The following is a 19,099-nucleotide window of genomic DNA, read 5'->3' on the forward strand; positions in this document are numbered from 1 at the left end:
AAAGACTCAACCAGCAAGGAGGTTGTTTGAATATTTAGATAAATCTTGTACTAAACTCACCCTATTTAGAAAGGCCCTAAGATCCTCAAGAATACGAATAGAAAATGCCTGTACTTATGAGGCTTCATAGAGTAGTATTTACTAACTATAAAAAATAACAAAATAAGGAAATCAAAAAAAAAAAAAAAAAAAAAAAAAAAAAAAAAAAAAAAAAAATGCTACGCAAAGGGTTTGGCATGTCCAAGCCTGCTACGTGCCGCCTTCCAACGTGATACAGATTAGCTCCAACGAATCAACTACCAGTGTCAACAGTGTTCCTCAAACGTCTCAAAGGCGTAATCCAGATTCGGCTTGGCTGATTCATTTAGTCAACTACTTGGGTTTGTAAGCGGCAAGCCGAGGTCGATACATGACTCGCGGAATGATTACTTGTATTCCCGAACTTACTAACTACTTTCTTCCGGGAAAGATGAAAGCTGGGAAATTTAAGACAGAGTTTCATAGTGGGTCTATTCATATTATACAATACCTTATTTTATACCTAAATTAAATACAAAGGGTTGTTCAAAGTGAGCGGAAGCTAGTACCTACCTTCGCCAAACATAGGAGTCAGTGCCAATATGCGCTTTGTCGATTGATTTACTTGTGATTGTCATCCTGAATTGCTGCTGCGTGAACCTTGGCTCAGTGCTGATATTAGTTGTACTAGATTATTGATCTTCTGTAAGGCTACGAAATCCCAATCTACATGGAGGTCGAATTAAATGAACGAAAAGGTCTGTCATTCCTAACTCCTAACAGAATGGAAAGTTTATGTAACAGAACTTCGTGGAATCCCCAAACATAATAAGGAAGAATCTGTTGATTTGACATCTATGCGGAAGCTGTATGTTTCATAGTTCCGTTGGCGGCGATGGCGAGTTCGATTGCCAAGCTAGTTAATGAGGACCTTCCGCTGCCTTAAGAGTAAAGGAGTCCCTTAAAATCTCTTAGGGTTGGGTTAATTTAAAGTGGAAACTCGGCTCGGGAACTAGAAGCAGTGTCCGAGTCGGCATATTCAGTAATCAGTTCCTCCGTTTGAATCATGCTGTTGAATTGTTGCTCCACTTGTATTGGTAATCTGATAGTCTGTCCGTTAAATGATTGTACTCTGTAGTATGACAATGGGCTACAGTGTTTCAATACACCTGGTTAAAAAGTAAATCAAACCCCCTGTCATGCCCCCTAAAAGTTTTCTTCACCTCCAGTATCAATTACCTATTCTCTTCAACCTCACGACTAAGATGCCGTCTCCGTTAAACGATGCAGTCAAGCTACCCTGTGGCTTGGTCTTCCCCAATCGCTTGTCCAAAGTATTTGCCAAATTGAACTCGGATAGATAAGACATTGCTTATGATTATGCAGGCGGCCATGGCCGAAAACCTAGCCACATCGGATAGCAACCCCAATGAGGACTTCAACCTGGCCTACAGCAAGTGGAGCGATGGAAGATGGGGAATGATCATTACAGGTTCATTGTCTGTTCCTTTGCATATCCAACAAATCATAGTTCTAAGTATTACAGGAAACGTGCAAGTCGACGTGAACCACCTCGGAAACTTCAAGGACCCTGCCGTGCCAGCTGACTACGACGCAAACTGTTCCACATTATGGAAAGCCTACGCCGAAGCAAGCCAGAAGCATGGCACGCCTACAATTGTGCAGATTGCCCACCCGGGAAGACAATCGCTCCGGGGAGCTGGGCGCAGAGGGCTCTTTGCTCCGACAATTGCACCAAGCGCAATTCCGCTGAGTATTGGTACTAACTTTCTGGATTCTGTTATTACCTCCCTAGCATTTCCTAAGCCGAGAGAGATGGACCAGAAAGATATACATAATGTAATTCATCTGTTTGTGGATTCTGCGCGTTTTATTGCGGAGAGTGGATTCTCGGGTATTGAGTTGCATGCAGCGCATGGATATCTTCTAGGTGAGTTTAACCTTGCATAAATTATCTATCCGATTAGGATAGGATGGGACAGGTATACTAATAAGGCAATCTTATCTTAACATTAGACCAGTTTATAAATCCCAAGGTACATTCAATTGAAATATACTATACACGGCGACTAATCACTAACTCTTGGAACAGACCAATCTCCGAACTGATGCGTACGGAGGCTCGGCAGAGAACCGCGCGAAACTCCTCGTTGAGATCATCAAAGGATGCCGAGAAGTCGTGCCAGCCACGTTCTGCATCGGCGTTAAACTAAACTCGGCTGACCACAGCGCATTGAGTCTCGAGGATACGATGACCCAAATTAGGCTCCTTGTTGAGTCTGGGATTGACTTCCTTGAAGTTAGTGGTGGGACTTATGAAAATCCACGGGTACGTAAGGCTCAGTTTCCAGTACTATATGTCGTACTGCTACTTATTTCATTGCCGATTTAGATGGTAGCTGGCGACAAGCCCGCAGTCGCGGAAATGAAATCCACACGTACAGCAGCCCGCGAAGCATTTTTTCTTGATTTCGCAAAAGAAACCCGCAAGCGGTTCCCGAATCTCGTGCTCATGCTCACCGGAGGGTTTCGCAGCCGTGCTGGTGCAGAGGCTGCCATAAAAGAGAATGCGTGTGATCTCGTCGGTATCGCGCGCCCAGCAGCAGTTAATCCGAGATTTGCAGAATTGCTTCTAGATGAAGATACCAGTGATGAGGATGCACAGATCTCTCTGGATAGGGTGAAGCCTGGGCTGCTTCCTAGGCTTCTACGGAGTCGAATCTTGGGGGCGGGAGCGGAGACTGTGAGTTTTATTTCCATTATCTATGGCTCTTGGAAACTCTCTAACAGCAATAGACTTTCTATGCAGACCAGATTCATCGGTTGGCCAAGGGACTGCCAACCGCTGCCCCAGGGCGTTGATGGGCTTATTACTCTGCATCACATAGCGTCTATATTTAGGTCTGCGGGGCACTTATTGCAGGAACCTAATAATATTTTGTTGGAGATTGCGGCGTTGATATTTACATAGTGTTCAGTAGTACATAGCCGCTAAGGGGATGGCTATAATCCGGGTTGATATATATAAGCAGCTTTACTTTGTTAATTGATCTGTGGGTTAGTGGGGATCTCGAAGTCCTTAAGTTTGAGCGCCAGCACCGTCTGTACAGTGGGATGTGCCTTCTGGTTCCCGGGCGCCGGTAGTGAACTTGAGTGTATGTATAAGAGTACCTATCGACATCTCTCAGATAGACATTTCATATCCAAGTCGTTTGTTGCCCCCAAGCGAGGATTTGCTGGAGATGTCTCCCCGTTTGTTTCTTGCTCCTGGCTTGTTGCGTCACACCAAAAGTATAGATCGGAATAATCTTCAAACATCCAAGATGGTGCAAGAAGTAGTCCGCATATAAGTTCCACTATAGTATCGATTTCTGTATCATACATCACATCATGCAAGTGACAAAGGGCGGCATCATACTTCTAATGCTCAGAATAGCGCTGCCAAGGGGTTAGCTGATGTAGATACTCGCCTAGTTAATGATGTGCGATCATCACAGGATTGCTAAACTAAGAGATCAAGAGATAGTCCCAGTCCATCTTGAAAATGGGGTTATAAAATTATTGCCTGTTCCTTCATTATTCTGTTTTGATTGGATCGGCGAGCAAAAGTAGACTACGTGTGGGGAGGCGGTCATGAAGTCCCTATTGATAGAGATGCATTTTATCAAGACTGGCTTACTCAGTGCACCCAACTCCCTGCTCACCTCTTGCTCAGTGATCGCCTCAGGCTGCTCAGGGCGGACTCAGGGCGTGCTCAAGTCTACTCAGTAAGCAAAAAGCAGCAAGGAGTGAGCACTAAAACGGAAAGGGAAAGCCTTCGACCTGGCGAGAAAATCAAGTATGTATGCTTTCTAGATGGATGTACATGCATACGATGGTACATAGAATACTTTATTTTGGCACCGTATCAGTTATTATTCTGAACTTGAAGCACCCAATAGAATCCTTCTCAAATGAATCCATCATGATCGGAAGTAATAGAATGGTCCCTCCTGTTTCTTTGCGGCAATCAAACCCCCAACTAATTTGACATTTCTATTCAGAAGACCGAACCAGTACCAATCACTCCCCTTGCAGGTAAAATACTTGAAATCTCTGAATTTACGCCAGCATTGAAAAGCTCACTAGAATATAGAGACAACACCGGCATCCAAACACATCCCCATGGCTGCTTCATTTCTTGCAGACATCCTAAATGCCCAGGCAGCTTCCCTAAGTATCTCAGCTAAGATCTTATCGTCTGGATATGGCTGTTAAACGAGTATAGATCTAATATAAATTTCAGCGCAGTGCCAGTCACTTTCTTCTTTGGCCCAGACATCGCGGTCAGTATCACCCAGAAACCTCTGCTAAATGGATCTGCTCGACTTGCTGGCATTAGTGTAGCGAACAGACGATTCTTGGGCGTCCGATGCCGCATTCGATCTGTAGAGTTTTGAGTCCTTCAAAAAAAGACAACTAGTTATTGATAGCCACATCTCCTTTTTTTCCCATAAGCTCGAGAGTTATTTTTATAAGGTCTCTAACCATCTGTGAGACAATTTATCATAGCAATAGTCTGCCCTGCGGAGATGATGACCTTGGCCAGATGGACGAGATGGAGAGGATTTTCGGTGTCCCAAGGCCCAAATGTTTCCAGGGCCAGAAACTTATTAGTGTCAGCTTCATCCTTGTAGTACTCAAACAGCTTTTGGTGGAACCTCGCAAAGGTGAGGAAGTATACTTGTACACAAGCTCCAGCCCTATGGCTCATTTTACCCCTGCTGCGTATATTTGTCTGGACTGCCTCGTCGCACTTTGATCCCCGGCAACACGGTGATATAATGTATCCCATCTATTATCGACTGATGGCGTGGGTTATGAACAGACAACCTGCTTCGGAGTTATTGTCTACTTCATATTAACGCGAAAGAGTATCAATGTGATCATGGTGCGCACACTTCTGTCTTATGTAAATGATAAAGAGATTGCCGAGCTAGTCAGACAACAACATCCAAGATGAGCCATGATGGCATACATCCTGTTGCAAGATTTGGTGGGTTGGTAGTATCTTATGTTTGCCCGACTGATAGTAGAACTGTTCATTTTGTTCGATAAGGTAGAGAAAGCAACGTGACTAGTGCTTCGTCTAGCAAGGCAGCCATCTGGCATGATAGATGAGAACAGAATTGTGGTTCAATCCACATAAACCGTTCCGAGAAGGATTGGTCTGTACTGTGCTTTAATTAATACCATGAACGGTGTAACGATTGATGGATTGTGGAAAATTCATGCAACAAACCTCAAGGAAGGGAGTTAGTGGATGTGGTGGTAATTTCTACAGTAACTAGCAGAAGTAACAATGTTGGCAACACTAGATGTAGTGGTGATGATAGTGCTCGACAGATTTGCCAGTTCGGTCTGACACTGATAGTTGATCTCCATAGTAACGGAATGCCCTAAATCTGTGAGTGTTTTCGCGACCTCTGTAAGCTGTCTGAGGAAACGAAAGGAGAAGACCAAGAATTTGTGTCATCCTCCACCCATCTTGGCTACAGAAGCCTGAATAGCAAAGTCGGATATCGTTTGTTCTTACAGCTAAACTGGAACGAAAGATGCTGGTTGTTGATGGCTGAGTCTTATTGACATCTCCTTCGTATGTCTCGATGTCGATGAAGAATGATGACAGAAATGCGGATGTCTGGTCGTGCACTTATTTGACATATCTTGACGAATAGGCTGTTTAGCGTAAAGTTCTGTAACAACTTATGCCAACGATAGGGCGAACGGCCGAAATCCTACTAACAAGGATATGATATGATCTCTTGGTCACCCCAGCGTATCGACAATGGAATGAGAAAGAACGGAGAATATAGAACGGATCATATGCTGCGTAAGGATAATTATTGTCTCGTTTATATATATCCTCCTTCGAAGGTAAAGACCTGGATATCTGTAATAGACCAGCCCATCATAAAGCCAGCATCTATCACCAGTTAGCCATGGTAGAGGCACTTGTCAGAACTGGAATCCTAGATGGAGTATCGCAGCCCTTTAATGAGGAAAATCCGACGAATCGCTCAATTACTCGACATTGACGATCTGTGGCTGCCAACCTTTCCCAGTTCAAAGGCGACAAACTTTACCTGATTGTGTGAGGTAGACAGCTTATACACAGACATAGATCTAGTCGGAAGATGTCTTTTTTTTCGGTTCTGCACGGAAGATATTATGCAATTTTCGTCTGTAGATCTTTCGGTGCCCAGATATCCTGAAAATATCAAACCAAGGCAATGAATGTTAGCTTCTGTGGTTTTCTGACAGTTTCCTGCTCGGATACCGAAATGGTAGCTATGTCCAACCCTCAGCTTTAGGAGCGTATCTCCACCGCTCCTCTTGAATACAGAGTATTCTGTATATGCTGGCTGTCCACGGGAATCATCATATTCTGCTCGGTTTCCATATATCCCACCCAGTTAATCCAGCTATGGCTATAATTATAGCTAAGTCTCTTTCCAATGACGTGATGCCGCTTTCCAGGGGTGTTGTTAGCTGCCCTTGAAGCAAGTCTCTATTTTCCAGACAGCTGGATCTGGTCATTTCGTAGGTAAATTCTACCGGCCTTGTCCAGGACTTTTCCTGTCTTCGTTTAGACTGCCGATAAGTTTCTGAGGTGTGTCTTGTGGAATTGAACGGACTTCTGTAGTCACTATATTAGAACTTGACCTTGAGTGCCTCAGTGATTCTTAGAAGACTCTCTGCCCATTTGATCCATTAAGTGTGGTGGAACAACAATCAGTATTGGATGCCCTATCAAAAATAGCTCTGTGTGTTTCTTAGCCCAGTCCCACTCTTCTTCCAGGGGAATTGTAGCTTTGATTCTGGGATGGTCAGGGCCTTGGTTAAGAAGCCATTCAAATGCTTCCCTGGTTTTGTCAACCTGGGTATTCCGGCGTATCAAGCCGCCATTTGATCCTTTCCAGCCGGTTAAAGTCCTCTATGCTATGCTTGATTAGGTTATTGGACTCAGCCCTAATCTTGAAACCCTATTCTAGCTAGTTCACCATATTGTCCTAGCAAATCAAACAATTGCTCTGGAGAAGTCTAGTTGGATCCACCTTGGGTGACTTGGCTTCTTCGACTTTCGGCGTCGGGAACCTGAGAGTCTGTACATGCTCAAGACAAGAACCCATTGTGCCAGAATAAACTGGCACGTATAAGAAAACCAGGTTTGGTACAGAGATGAGGACATCCTCCTTGTCTTCTAGCCATTTATTTGTTTACTGCAATCGGAGAAACCCCCAGCAGGGCTTTGAACTCGTAAGATTTCAACCTCAGTGCAGCGGTTTTAGCATTAGAAGCGATGCTGGAATAAAATGAGCGGCTTGTAATGGATATGTGGCTTTGGTCTCGGAAGTTTAATTCGGTCATAGGAATCACAGGGAAACAAGCACCAATAGCCTTGCTTAGATCCTTCTTACTGGGTTTTTCTTGTCACCCTTTCAGTATCTGGGATCTCGATAACGTTATAGAAACCTGCATTGAGGCCTTCATCATTGGCAGAATCAATGCATGCCGCCAATGGGATATGCTCATCAAAGTCGGTGAAGGACACCGTATTTTCCTGTCTAGGTCTTCTGATTGCTGAGGTTACGTAGACGTCCTATGACAAGAGTTGATGCGGCCTCGCCCTATGCCAGGTTTAACCCGAGTAAGCTTCTGCTCGCATTGTGATCGAGCATAGACGTATAATTTTCAGTCTGTCTTTTAGAGTGGGCCTTCTAATGGCCAGTCAAATATCGGTGAGCCACTGCAACGTACCTACCCGATTGGGTAGAGTCCTCTCCTTTTCTTCCTTTAGTTAGCCCTAGTAAAAGAAAAAATGAACAACTATCTGCTTTGAATGGATCCTCTTCTTCTGTGTTCGTTGTTTAGATCTAGATACGCAGGCGGCGTTTGAAGGCTTCGAGCGTCTCGTTCTCCATTGGTTGAACGAGGTAGGCAAGGTTGTTGTCAAGGCCTTCCCATAGTTCACTTTTCAGGGTCTCTTCGTCCGCCGTGCCGGCAGCTCGCAAGAGAGACGTCTTCTGGACGAGATAATCAGCGAGTGAGAGGTCATCTGCTTTCTTAAATCTAAATTTTAACTGACGTGCCTCTTGTCGTGCTTCAATAGCCGGACGTTTAAATTCTCCTCCTGAAAGAGACAGTGTCAAGCGTCTATAAGAGCTACCTAGCCCCATTCTGAAAGGACTTGAGACCCTAGACTTCATTCCACCGTATATTTCGGTTTTGCGAGAGTGTAAAACTTCTGCCGAGAGATTCTCCCATATTAAGAGCGGAGCTTCCACGCAGGCAGCATGCCTTAGCTCCCACTGTTCATTTCAGATACGCTTATTTAGCCTGTATTATTTATCCGAGAAAGCACACCCCCATGGAGCTGGAGGAGGTTGAGTCGATGTAACGAGACTTCTAAGCATGATTAACGGCGATACATATTGCGCTTCCGATGCTTTTATATACCGAGGAATACCACGTGGTGGTTTTCGTCGATACCACAGAGAGTTTCTCATAGCAGGTTCATGTTTGTATGATGAGTTAGGGTTGAATTGTGCTATAGCTCTGAAGGGTGGGCTTTTGGCTGGCTATAGTGTTAGTTCTATAGTATATTGTGGGGGTATTGGCTAATCAGATGTCTTCGGTATCTAATTAAATCTATGAGAAAGTACCAGATGTGTCTTTGAAGTATCTTGATCTGAGGTAATTTGACCTCTTCGTGTCATGGAGAGGTATTCTGGTTGAGTAGAAGGGGGTGGTTGGATAGGATTGGAAGAAAATGGAGAAAGTTGAAAGGGCTTTTTATATCGAGGACCCGTCTATCACTTGTATGATTGTGAATTAGGATGTTTGCTCTATCACTCTTTCTATTCCCCGATCTCTGGCAAAATATACATCAGTGAAGAATATACTGCAAATGCAAGGAGGCATTAAATGCCGTATTTAGCAATGCACTAACTGCGAAGAGCTAGTCGCGGCTCCTTGCAGATCGCGATAACCTTAGATAAGAGTGGGTTTAGTGGTTTACACATACAGTAATAGAAGATGAACCAATATATTTGTTGCTTATAATCAATACTCCATTAGCCACCTAGGTATAGATCCCGTCCGCCGTTTGTAGTAACGCCAGTAACATCCCAAACGCCCTGACCAGTCCGGAGACAAACCAAACTCCTAAATATATTCATCATCATCCATAGATCCATCGTCATCCCACGAGGATACTCGGCCAGACATATCCTCAACTTCCACCTTTAACTCAGGAACTGGTTGTGGAACAATCGGCTGTCCCTTTCCAGGCCACAACTTCGGCGGGGAGAAGATGCCTCGAGACGTAGCTTCGGCCGTTGGGATATTGATCGTACGACCATGTATGCGGATCTCGCCGGTCAAATTGACCGGAATAGGCTCTTCTTCCACGTACCCGTCCCAGAAGCCCAGCATCTGTGCAATAAGCCTAGACAAGGCAATAGCAAGAGTCCAAAGAGGGGTGAATATCGAAGACAAGTGAAGCCAGCGCCAGAGCATTGTCGGTATCACGTACGGGAAACGGGGAGCATCCGGGAGGAGGCAGTTTCCCTGGCAGGTTTCTGAGATCGAAGGGTGGCAGTAAAAATCGCACATGGTCGATTCAGAGTAGAACCACAAGAGCAGGATCAGAGAGCACCATCCTAGACGCGTAAGATGTATGCGTCCGGAAACAGGGCTTCGTCTCCATAGCCGTGGAAGGGTTACCAACGCGTAAACACGACCATCACTCTCCCCGTTACAATTTTCGCAGATGTTATGCTTGCTTCGTTTGCCCTTCGGGGGAGATGGGATTGCGGCAAGCGTGTCCGCATCTCGCGATACTTGGACCTCCAAACCGTCCAACCCTGTTTTGACCTTTTGAATGTTATCCGCTAGCGACTTCAACTTCTCATTTAGCCGGTCCAGGTCCACCGTTTCTTTATCCCCGGAGCTTGCAAGTTCCAGCTTCTTCAATATTTCTTTCTCGTATGCAGCATCGTCCTCGTCCTCGGTCTTTAGCTCACCAGGCTGCCCGTCGATGATGTCCTGAAGTGATTCAATCGTATCGTCACCGACATCTAGTGATTCTTTGTGGTCCTTGTAATCCTTCAACACTGTCTCGAGAGCACTCTTTGGCAGATCCGGTTTGACCAGCGGTACTCTGTCCTTGGACTTCGCCTTTCCACTCGACTTCGCCGACTGATCGTGCTCAGCTTTCTTCTCAGGTTTCTCCTGAGCCGGTTTTTCCATATTTTCCCGCTCCTTCTCCTTTTCTCTCTCCTTTTCCAACCGTTCCTTTTCTTCCCTCTGCTGCTCCTCCTTTTGTCTCTCCTCTTTCAGTCTCTGTTCCCTATCTTGTTGCTCCTTCCGTTTCTTCTCTTCCTGCTCCTCTCTCTCTCTTTCCTCCCTTAAGCGTCTTTCTTCGAATTCGTGTGATTGTGAAGCTTGTCGAGAATGCGAGGGCACCAACGACGACTCGAACCTTTCATTCCCCGGAGGTGATGGTGCTATATCCCGAGAGAGATGCTCCGGGAGCTCGTTGACCCGTTCCACCCGTTCAGTTACCGGAGTATCGATCCATGCCCCCGTCACCACAGGCGTCTTGTCGTAGATACGTCGCTCGGGATATTTCTGAGCCTCCGGGGTTTTGAGTTCGTTCCGTTGGCCTGGAGATTCTGTTCTCGATAGTTTCCGAAGTAAATCCTGCGAGTCTCTCTTCGTTGGGCTTCGCTTCGTGAATGTTGAATTCTTGTAGACCACAATAGGCGTATTCGGTATTGGATCACCATCAGTCAACTTGTCCGCTTTTTGTTCGGAGAGCTTGTTCTGCGCATCGGATAATGGGATCCTGTTGTATCTGTTTGACAGACGTCCGGCTGGCGTGGTGCTCTCAACATTGGTCGGTTCCGTATGGTTGATGTGCGAGTCTCTGTCAAACTTGAGCCTTGGGGGTGATGTCTCCTTCGCCCTCACCGCAGGGTTTTCTGGAAGCTCTGTGCGCCGTGTCATTTTCCTCAACCAGTCACGGCGATGAGCTGCCCGGCTTCCCCAGTTCGATGGGAGGTTTAGAGAGGGTCTCAATCCATCGTTTTCTTCCTCTTCCAAATATTGCTGTTCTTCCTCTTCCTCGCGCCGTTGCAGGTTCTCCGATGTGAGAGGGTTTGGCGTCCCTGCGTTGCTCAGCACAGGAGACCGGCTGGATGTGGCCCGTCTCAACCGCTTTTCGTCTTCGACATGGTCGACTAATTTTCGGCGGAGGCCGTCGTCCGAAATCTCATTCAAAAAATCCGCATCAGCTGCCGCAAACAGATCGTCTCCCCTCAGTCGCGATGCTGATGATGAGCGTCTGCTGCGACTGTCACGCAACGAAATGTTGAAGTCTTCATCGTCGGGGTCGAGGTCAGCCAGGCTCCCCGCATCATCGATTTGCCGATATGCCTCCGCTAACTCATTCGGTGGGTTTGAATCGGGGGACGTAATGTTGAAACTCTGTCTTCTGTTCCGATTTGGGGTGCCGTGGTTGTATGCGGCGGCTTCGTGATCCGACATATTGTGTAGACGCGAAGTGTAATTGAAAGCGGCACGGATTGATCCAGTTTGGCTGAAGTTCCGCCGATGCTGTCGGCTATTGTAGTCTTGGTAGGTATTAGGTACAAATGACGCGTCAAAATTATCCGTGAGACGAGTATGGCGAGCTCGTCCAAAGGGGGAGAGTTGCTGGTCCTGGGGGTATTCGCGGTTGCGACGCGCCAACGCCCCTCGGTCGCTCCTGCGCTCGGGGGTAGCAGGCATGATGAGAGACAGGCTCGGCCAATCCGCTCCTTACGACTAACACAAAGAAGCCAGGGGCAGATGGTGGGCAAGGAATGCAGTGAATGAGGAGCTCGCAAGATCAACGCTCCCCCAGCAACAGAGCAACAAGCGCAACGACGAGCTCCGCCCGCGGTACCGCTGCGTTGCCTGATCGGGTTAGCCGGATACTGGCGTCATTCCAGTAATTCTTCCACTTTGGCTTCAACTTCTCCCTATTTAGCTTATAAACTAGCTTTATATACCCGTCCATTCAAGTAGCAGTGTCTTAGCATCTGACTTCTAGATTATTTCTTATGCTAATAATCATTCTACAAGATCCCGGGAAATACCAGGCGTTGTCGGCGCTTTAGAAATGGGTGCCAGATGGTGAATTTTATATGAATCTGTTTTATAATCCACGTAGTGTCCTAGGAATAAAGAGGCTAAAAATATGCACATCTAATCCTGGGCTTAACAATATTTCGCTTGATAATACTCAAAATAGCCGAATGCAAACGGCACGACACAATGAACGAAAAGAGTAACTTCATACGAGTATAAGGAGCGAATGAGACATAAGGCAAATTATTCCATATCTCCGGGTATCATTCAGGCAGCCCCTGCCTGATCCATCTCTTCAGACTAATACGTGTCAACCAATTCAACCATTTGAGTCCTTTGAATCATGTATCGTGATAGTTGCATAATATTCCTATTACAGGGCATGCCGGATACCCTATGCTCAACGACCACTCCCACCACTCTCCAAAAGATAATCAACGGACCAGAGTCTCTCCCAGGGCCGGTATCTGGGAGTCGAGCGGCGGGCCGAGTGCATAGATGAAGCGTCGAGGTTATCAACACGCGGGGATGAAGGTGACACTCTACCCTCGGAGATTGCACGTTGGTGGCCCTTATAAATTCGTTCCGTGCCCTATTGACGGTCCGTCAGCTCCGTTCAGGAGAGAAAGGAAATCCGGGCCGCGGTTTTCACGGGCCCTGAGGAGGGTTGCGGCGAACCTCATCGGGTTTCGGGGCTGCCTCCCGTGAATGTAAGCTGGCAGCAGTGTCTTGTTCAGCTAGTCTTGCTAGGTCTGTTGTTGATTCGTTGCCGCGTTGTGAAGGAGTTGAGGAATGCCCTTTCTTAGAATTGGAACTATTCCGTCGGCTGTCTAGGCTCTTGGTCAACGTTTTGGCAATGTTCCCACCAACTGATGTGCGTTTCATGCGAATGCTGCCTTTGGCGTCTACGTGTGCTGGTGCAACGGTGCTCTTTCCTAGGCCCGGAGTCGCCGGGGCGCCTGGTTTTTCTTCCGTAGCGTCTAAAAGATACCAGCGGAGACCATCAGACAGCTCGAACGGGTTTTCATCATCAAGTGAGGTGCCATCGCTGACTTCGCCAATGGAACGGCGGTCCGGATTGGCACCGTTCATCGACTTCGAGAGATCGACAACGCGTTCTTCGATCTTGGTGATTCGGGCAAGCAGCCAGTCCCGGGTTTGGAGTTTGTGTGCATCTTGCTCGCGTAGAAAATAGTGCGGCGCGCCAACGTTGAATGCAGCCCATGACCGGATGGCTTGGTTGCGGGTGGGCAAGAATAGTGCAAGATCCCCTTCCTTGAAGGACCGATAGGCGATCTTATCATGGGCTTCGCTTTGAACCCGATGGTACTTGTCTCGGTATCCACGGGCTTCTTTCTGCCACTTACGAGCAAGAACTTCAATATCCTTCACACGCTTGACAACCGCGTCGCCGAAGATGTCCACATCGAATTGATATAAGGATTCCACAAAAGCCATGAACTTGTCTGTTTCTTCTTCCTTGCTATCGGCATGCATCCAATCGAGGAGGCTTGCATCCGGTCGCACAGACACCACTCCCGACTGGCTAAGACTGTCACCGGTGCTAGAGAGTGCATTGACCTTGGATGACCTCTGGACAACTATGTCACCCTCTTGACGAACGATAGTAAATCCTAGTTGTTCCAGCATGTGCTCCAGCTTCTCCACTTGTGCGAAAAGCTGCTTTGATAACTCCTGGAACCTGACTCCGCAAGTTTCGAACCGTACAGTAGCTTGCTGCTCCGCCTCGGACATTGCTTCAACCTTCTTCTTCCAGGTAGTAACTTCTTCCTCAGATTGACGAGCCAATGTCTCAACCTCAGCTAGCCTCTGGGCCAGATTGGTTAACTTCCGTTCTTCTTCGGTAACACGCTCCCGCAGAGCATCGGATCCGGTCTCGCCCGCAGCAAACTGGGACTGTAAAGCGATGAGTTTTGATCGCTCATCCTCCAACTCTGAGGTCACAATGCTCAGCTTTGATTTTCCTTCAGCCACTTCGTTGTGGGCTCGGGAAAGTTCTGTCTCTCGTGAGGCCACAGTCTTTCTCAAATCCTCCATTTCAGACTCTATCTGACTCAGACGTTCTTCGAGCACCTTGCTTTCCGCTGAAGCTTTTGCGGCACTTTCCTCCGCATTCTTGGCATGAATTGTCAGCCCCTCGGAGAGAACCTCAATTGCTTTGATGATATTCGGAAATTCGGTGGGAACAGAGCCACCGGGAGACAGGTTAAGAAAAGCGACCTGCAAAGCGTGTTTGTTATCGTTTTCTTTCCTTTCATTCTCGGCCACCTGGTTTTCCAGCTCTTCAATACGGGCCCGGAGGGTTTCTCCTGCGCCCTTCTCCAATTGCAACTGTCCAATCGTTTCATTTGCTTTCCTCATTTCTTCTTCAGCTCGGGCATGGACATCTTGTAATTCCATTTCGAGATGATGTATGCGCTCATCAGCGTCCTGTTTCTCGTGTTCGCGACTGTCGAGATTTCTGTCCACCTCTTCTTCTAGCTCCTCAGTCCGGATCCGAAGCCTCTTTAATTCACCCTCCAGAAATCTGCGCTCGTCATCGAACTCACGTTGCCGCGCTTCGAGATTGCCAATGAGATCTTTCTTCGTTGACTGGGCTTCTTGTATCTTGTCAGTATTAGATTGCCGCTCGGCATGTGCCTCCTTTTGAAGTCGTTGCACCGTGTCTCGCTCAGCCGCTAACTCGGCCTCCAGGCGGGTGATGCGCTGTACGAGTGCTTTTTCCTCTGGAGCTTGATTTGCAGACATCCGCCTAGAAGAGACCGAAGATCTCCTCGAAAGTGAGTCAGGGTGAGGCGACGCCGGTGAGCTGGGAAAATCAAGTGAAAAATTGCCGCTGGAGGGTCGACTCATGTGACTTTGACGATGAAGGAGATCCTCTAACTTTCGAATACGGCTCTCAGAGCCTTTCAACCTATCTTCAAGCTTGACTTTCTCATCTTTTAGACTTCTGACCATATCGTCACTGCGCAGTAAAAGCGAACTTCGGCTCAAGTCAAAGAGACTTCCCTGTTTGAAAGCTTTTGCTCTGCGACGCTGCATCCGTGTCGGAGCATCAAGCTCTTTGAAGCGCTGCATCAGTTCCTGAGCGTGATTTTCCATGTCAGGTTTATTTTTCAGGTCTTCGATATACGACTCAACCTCTTTCCTACTAACGGTAGGCCATTCCTGCTCCTGACCCCGTAGATTCACTTCGATGCCCGGGGTCGTGGCATCGGAAATAGAAATAAAATCTGCCATATTTTTGAGCCATTTTTTCCTTCGACGCTGCTCCTCTTCCCGGAATACAGACATTTCTTCCGCTAAAGTCAGTGAGTCGTTCTTCATTTTATCGTTGAACTCGCGACGTCGCACAGCCTCGATCAGAACCGACCCATAGATCATAGGCATATGGAAGACCGTGTAAATGACGTCAAATGCTTCGCTTTGCAGGGGAAGACTGTTGATCTGAGGTAGAGTTTCGGCGAGCCGATACTCGATAGAAGATATAAGTCGCATATGACTCGACGAAGCTTTCACTGCCGCATTATATCGTCTCACAGCTTCTTCCTGGCCAGCCTGTATTTCGTTGCTAACATCCAGTAACGACGGTAGAAGGTCCTTTGTATGGCTGAGAGCGAGCCTAGAAACGTTCGCCAATGTCTTCGAATTATTAGGCAAGGCCAGAACATGCTCGTAGTCGGATTGTATCTTATTCGAGATTGTTTCCATTTCTTGTATAAGTCCATCCACGGGCTCAGCACTTGTAGGGAAAGCTTCATCGATCAGGCGTTGGGTATCTGTAGCAATCTCACTAACATTTTTCTCGATAGTGCTAACTTGGTGAGCAAAGCGCGCAAGTATCTCTGGGGCTTCCGAGCCAGCCCTCTGTACCTCCGCTGTATCCACGTAGTCTTGAAGTGTACCCATCGCTTGACCTCTGCCTTTCGTCGGTGTTGACGGACGGCCCAGAAAGGGGAAGTCTTTGCGAGCTGGAATGCTATCTAGAGTTGACAGTGCCCTCTTCCATCCATTGAGTGCTGCTTGCTGTTGACTTAAAAGCTCATTGGCGAAGGACTGGGCCTCTTGAAATTTGTGTTCTAGAGTACCGACGTGGGTTTTGAGGTTCTCGAGCGCTACACTTGCAGCTCGGTTGATGATATCAGTGCGCTCGTTGTGTTCATGTATCTGCTTTTCCGCTGACTCGCACCGCTCCGTGAGGTTCGCTGCCCATGTCCTCCTTGCTAGATAGAGATTCCTCCATGCTTGTAGGTCGTTCTGGTTTGTGAGGGTATCGGGCGGGTTATCGACGTGCAGTGGATGTGGCGGGGGTAGCTCCGAGGTCTGAACGCTATTGGGATCGCTGACGTATTTCCTGTCATAGACAAAGATTTCGCTCTGTATATTGATGGATTTAGCAAAAACTTCTTGCTCGAGTGTCCGACGTGACCATACCTCCGTGGCAAGCGTCTTGACGTTTTTCCCACGAGCAGTCATTAAGATCTGCCGTTGAGGCGGGATCGAAGTCTTCGGGGCCACCCATGATCGTACAGCATCCGGACTGAGAGAAAGTCGATGATATTAGCTAGCGTCCACCGGGGGTAAGAGAGGGAGATGATAGGAACGGTCGGGCCGGGCTCAAGGGGCGGTGATGGGAAAGCAGGGCGAAGGGGGCATACGAGGCAAAGGACGCTGTATCGGTAACAAAATGCTCACCGGTGTGAGCTATGTAGATGTGCAGAGACATCCCCTCCTCACAAGACGAGCACTGAAGCTCCAAAGTTGACTGGAGAGGAATGCGGGAGGGGAGATGATAAGGTAGTCATATAGTGCAAGTAAGTAAGTAGTGAGGCTGCACAGGCATCCAGGCCCAAAGAGCTCCCCCGGTCTAGGCTGCGTTTGGTCGGTTTGGTGTCTGATATCGCGCCGGAACCGCCCACCGCATCCCGGGATCCCCACCGCCCTACCGCTAAAGGTCGGGAACCAGCAATCCATGATCCATTCATGCTGGGCTTTTCCAATCACACGATCATTTCCCCGACTTGCCACGAGGTCGCGTTCTATGACATCTGAAAAGGTCCGTCCCCTGCCTCACCTGAACCCAGGTGAGGTGTCGTTGTTGGACCTCGCGACCGACGACCCTCGCGATACCGTAACCTTGTCCGACAAAGAGGCCTTGATCCTGCAGCTTTATCGGCAGATCCAGGAACAGCAATTGGAGAAAGCGCTACTAGAACAAGGTCGGTGTCCATGTTGCTGGAGCAACAAATTATTATCTCTATTCGATCTAGAATTAATTCTTATGCCTGATACAGACACGGATCTTCTATCTGGGGACAATGCTGAACAGCAACTAGCCGTCGCCGAGCGTGAGCTTCTGGAAGCTAGGGCGACTTATACAGTCAGGAGGAAAGCCGTTGGCACGGTTCTTATGACTGATCCCATCCTCAAGGCTGTTCATCTGAAAGCGTCGACGCCAGCTGAACAGTAAGTTTACTAATCGTCTTCTGCATACATTTTTCTTGCTCCATTGCACCTTTTGCATTTACGTGCTGCTTTTCCTATTTTTGGAGCGCTTCAAATTATCTTCTCCTTACTTACCAGAAACAGGGCTCTCCTACGGCTCATTAATCGTCGTGATATGCTATCTCTAGCGCATGAAAACCTGAATACTGCACACAGTGCAACTCTTCGAAGGCTTGCCAGCCTGGAGGTGGAAAATGCACAGATCCACCGGCAAAACCAAGAGCTAGTCCGTGAGCTGTTAGCTCTTACGGAAGATGATGAATCATGGAGAGAGAATTTGGAAGACGCGGAGCTCAAGGCCCAGCTAGATCAGCTAGATGCGGATCGCAGGAAAAGCAAAGCTAAATGGGAGATCATGAAAAACATCGCAAGCGGGATGGTTGTCGGCAGTGGAGTGAACTGGGCTGAAGACGAGAGGCTCACGGCTCTGGTACTTGACGAATCTGATGATTGATGTAGCGAGTTGGTATATTGCAGTTACTTGGATAGGCGTTATTATGAGATATACCCTTGAATCGAATTATAATCGATATGAAAATGTTATTATGCTGTCTCCCTCACTCTTTGAGGGTGAATTAAGTTTGTGATTGATCAAATCCTCTCCTTCCCCCAATGTCGCGGAGACATGCAGGAAAGCTTAGTAATCGGCACAACACCAAGGTAAGCTGAAAATCTGAAAATCACGACTGCAATCACTTCCTCAGCCGGGATGAAGGAAAGGTAGTGCGACCCACGTGACATCATGGCCCACCCGGGCAAAGGCAAACAGTGTTCGTCATACCGTGTCCACAGAGCTTACTCTAGGATTTGGGAAACAGACGGAAAAAATCAACAAGCCAGTCCGAAATAAGCTGCAACCCTTGCAGTAGACAAAGGGGGGATGACAGCCGGAAATCAACAACGGCGCTTACGCATGTATGCCATCTGTGTTTACCCTCGAACGCCGACCAGGCAAAGAGAGTGCATGTGAGCATATGAGCGCTCCGTGAGGGGAGGGTAAGCCAGACCAAAGAGGAGCCGGTGTTTCCACCGAGAACCAAATAACAGCGTCAACGACCCCCTCACCATTATTAAGAATACAGTGCAACTTACAATACAGAGAGTAATCGGCAGGTATCAGTAGAAGGATGGTTGCGTCCGATCATTACAGGATCCAGTATTTTGCCGGTAACTTTTCGCTGGTGCTCTTAGTGACGGGAATGCGGTGGCATTTACGAAGTCGCATCAGCAGCACCTCCCTTTGGGCGAACAATCTATGCAGACCTTTGCAATAAATCATTACGATCGTCTATTTTAATGTCTGGGACTAGCAATAGTCAGCAAGCAAACATGTCGCAACACTTTTGGTATATCGTTT

General features: G+C 47.5%; 5 protein-coding genes across 5 annotated transcripts; 2 read left to right on the forward strand and 3 right to left on the reverse strand.

Annotated features, from left to right (window-relative positions):
- Window positions 1–1,283: 1,283 nt before the first annotated feature.
- BO85DRAFT_366122 (NADH:flavin oxidoreductase/NADH oxidase family protein) lies at window positions 1,284–2,901 on the forward strand (the record flags this gene model as incomplete). Its single annotated transcript, XM_025655765.1, has 7 exons — window positions 1,284–1,352; window positions 1,405–1,510; window positions 1,565–1,969; window positions 2,056–2,075; window positions 2,132–2,368; window positions 2,432–2,782; window positions 2,836–2,901. The coding sequence occupies 7 exons, from the start codon at window positions 1,284–1,286 to the stop codon at window positions 2,899–2,901; spliced, it is 1,254 nt and encodes a 417-aa protein (XP_025518256.1).
- A 5,054-nt stretch (window positions 2,902–7,955) lies between these two features.
- BO85DRAFT_457186 (uncharacterized protein) lies at window positions 7,956–8,288 on the reverse strand (the record flags this gene model as incomplete). The annotated part of the gene is made up of 2 exons (XM_025661498.1): window positions 7,956–8,212; window positions 8,270–8,288. The coding sequence occupies 2 exons, from the start codon at window positions 8,286–8,288 to the stop codon at window positions 7,956–7,958; spliced, it is 276 nt and encodes a 91-aa protein (XP_025518257.1).
- Window positions 8,289–9,111: 823 nt separating this feature from the next.
- On the reverse strand, window positions 9,112–11,941 carry BO85DRAFT_446889 (uncharacterized protein). Its single transcript, XM_025659605.1, has one exon. It carries the CDS (start codon window positions 11,872–11,874, stop codon window positions 9,247–9,249), a length of 2,628 nt encoding a protein of 875 aa, XP_025518258.1. The 5' UTR covers window positions 11,875–11,941; the 3' UTR covers window positions 9,112–9,246.
- Window positions 11,942–12,662: 721 nt separating this feature from the next.
- atg11 (autophagy protein ATG11) lies at window positions 12,663–17,037 on the reverse strand. The gene is made up of 3 exons (XM_025659606.1): window positions 16,896–17,037; window positions 16,672–16,777; window positions 12,663–16,614 (listed from the first exon to the last, which is right to left on the reverse strand). The coding sequence occupies exons 1-3, from the start codon at window positions 16,961–16,963 to the stop codon at window positions 12,865–12,867; spliced, it is 3,924 nt and encodes a 1,307-aa protein (XP_025518259.1). The 5' UTR covers window positions 16,964–17,037; the 3' UTR covers window positions 12,663–12,864.
- A 147-nt stretch (window positions 17,038–17,184) lies between these two features.
- On the forward strand, window positions 17,185–18,280 carry BO85DRAFT_446891 (centromere protein H). Its single transcript, XM_025659607.1, has 3 exons — window positions 17,185–17,456; window positions 17,532–17,703; window positions 17,827–18,280. The coding sequence occupies exons 1-3, from the start codon at window positions 17,279–17,281 to the stop codon at window positions 18,194–18,196; spliced, it is 720 nt and encodes a 239-aa protein (XP_025518260.1). The 5' UTR covers window positions 17,185–17,278; the 3' UTR covers window positions 18,197–18,280.
- Window positions 18,281–19,099: the final 819 nt, after the last annotated feature.

This window comes from Aspergillus piperis, assembly GCF_003184755.1.
Source record: "Aspergillus piperis CBS 112811 unplaced genomic scaffold BO85scaffold_4, whole genome shotgun sequence".
NCBI lineage: Eukaryota > Fungi > Ascomycota > Eurotiomycetes > Eurotiales > Aspergillaceae > Aspergillus > Aspergillus piperis.

Excerpts from the sequence above, each read along its gene's own strand:
- BO85DRAFT_446889 (XM_025659605.1), bottom strand. The coding sequence starts at position 11,874 with ATGCCTGCTACCCCCGAGCGCAGGAGCGACCGAGGGGCGTTGGCGCGT.
- atg11 (XM_025659606.1), bottom strand. The coding sequence starts at position 16,963 with ATGTCTCTGCACATCTACATAGCTCACACCGGTGAGCATTTTGTTACC. Across the intron at positions 16,778-16,895 it reads GATACAGCGTCCTTTGCCTC|TCCGGATGCTGTACGATCAT; the intron begins GTATGCCCCCTT and ends ACTTTCTCTCAG. Across the intron at positions 16,615-16,671 it reads TCAAGACGCTTGCCACGGAG|AGCGAAATCTTTGTCTATGA; the intron begins GTATGGTCACGT and ends ATCAATATACAG.
- BO85DRAFT_446891 (XM_025659607.1), top strand. The coding sequence starts at position 17,279 with ATGACATCTGAAAAGGTCCGTCCCCTGCCTCACCTGAACCCAGGTGAG. Across the intron at positions 17,457-17,531 it reads GAAAGCGCTACTAGAACAAG|ACACGGATCTTCTATCTGGG; the intron begins GTCGGTGTCCAT and ends TGCCTGATACAG. Across the intron at positions 17,704-17,826 it reads GCGTCGACGCCAGCTGAACA|GGCTCTCCTACGGCTCATTA; the intron begins GTAAGTTTACTA and ends TACCAGAAACAG.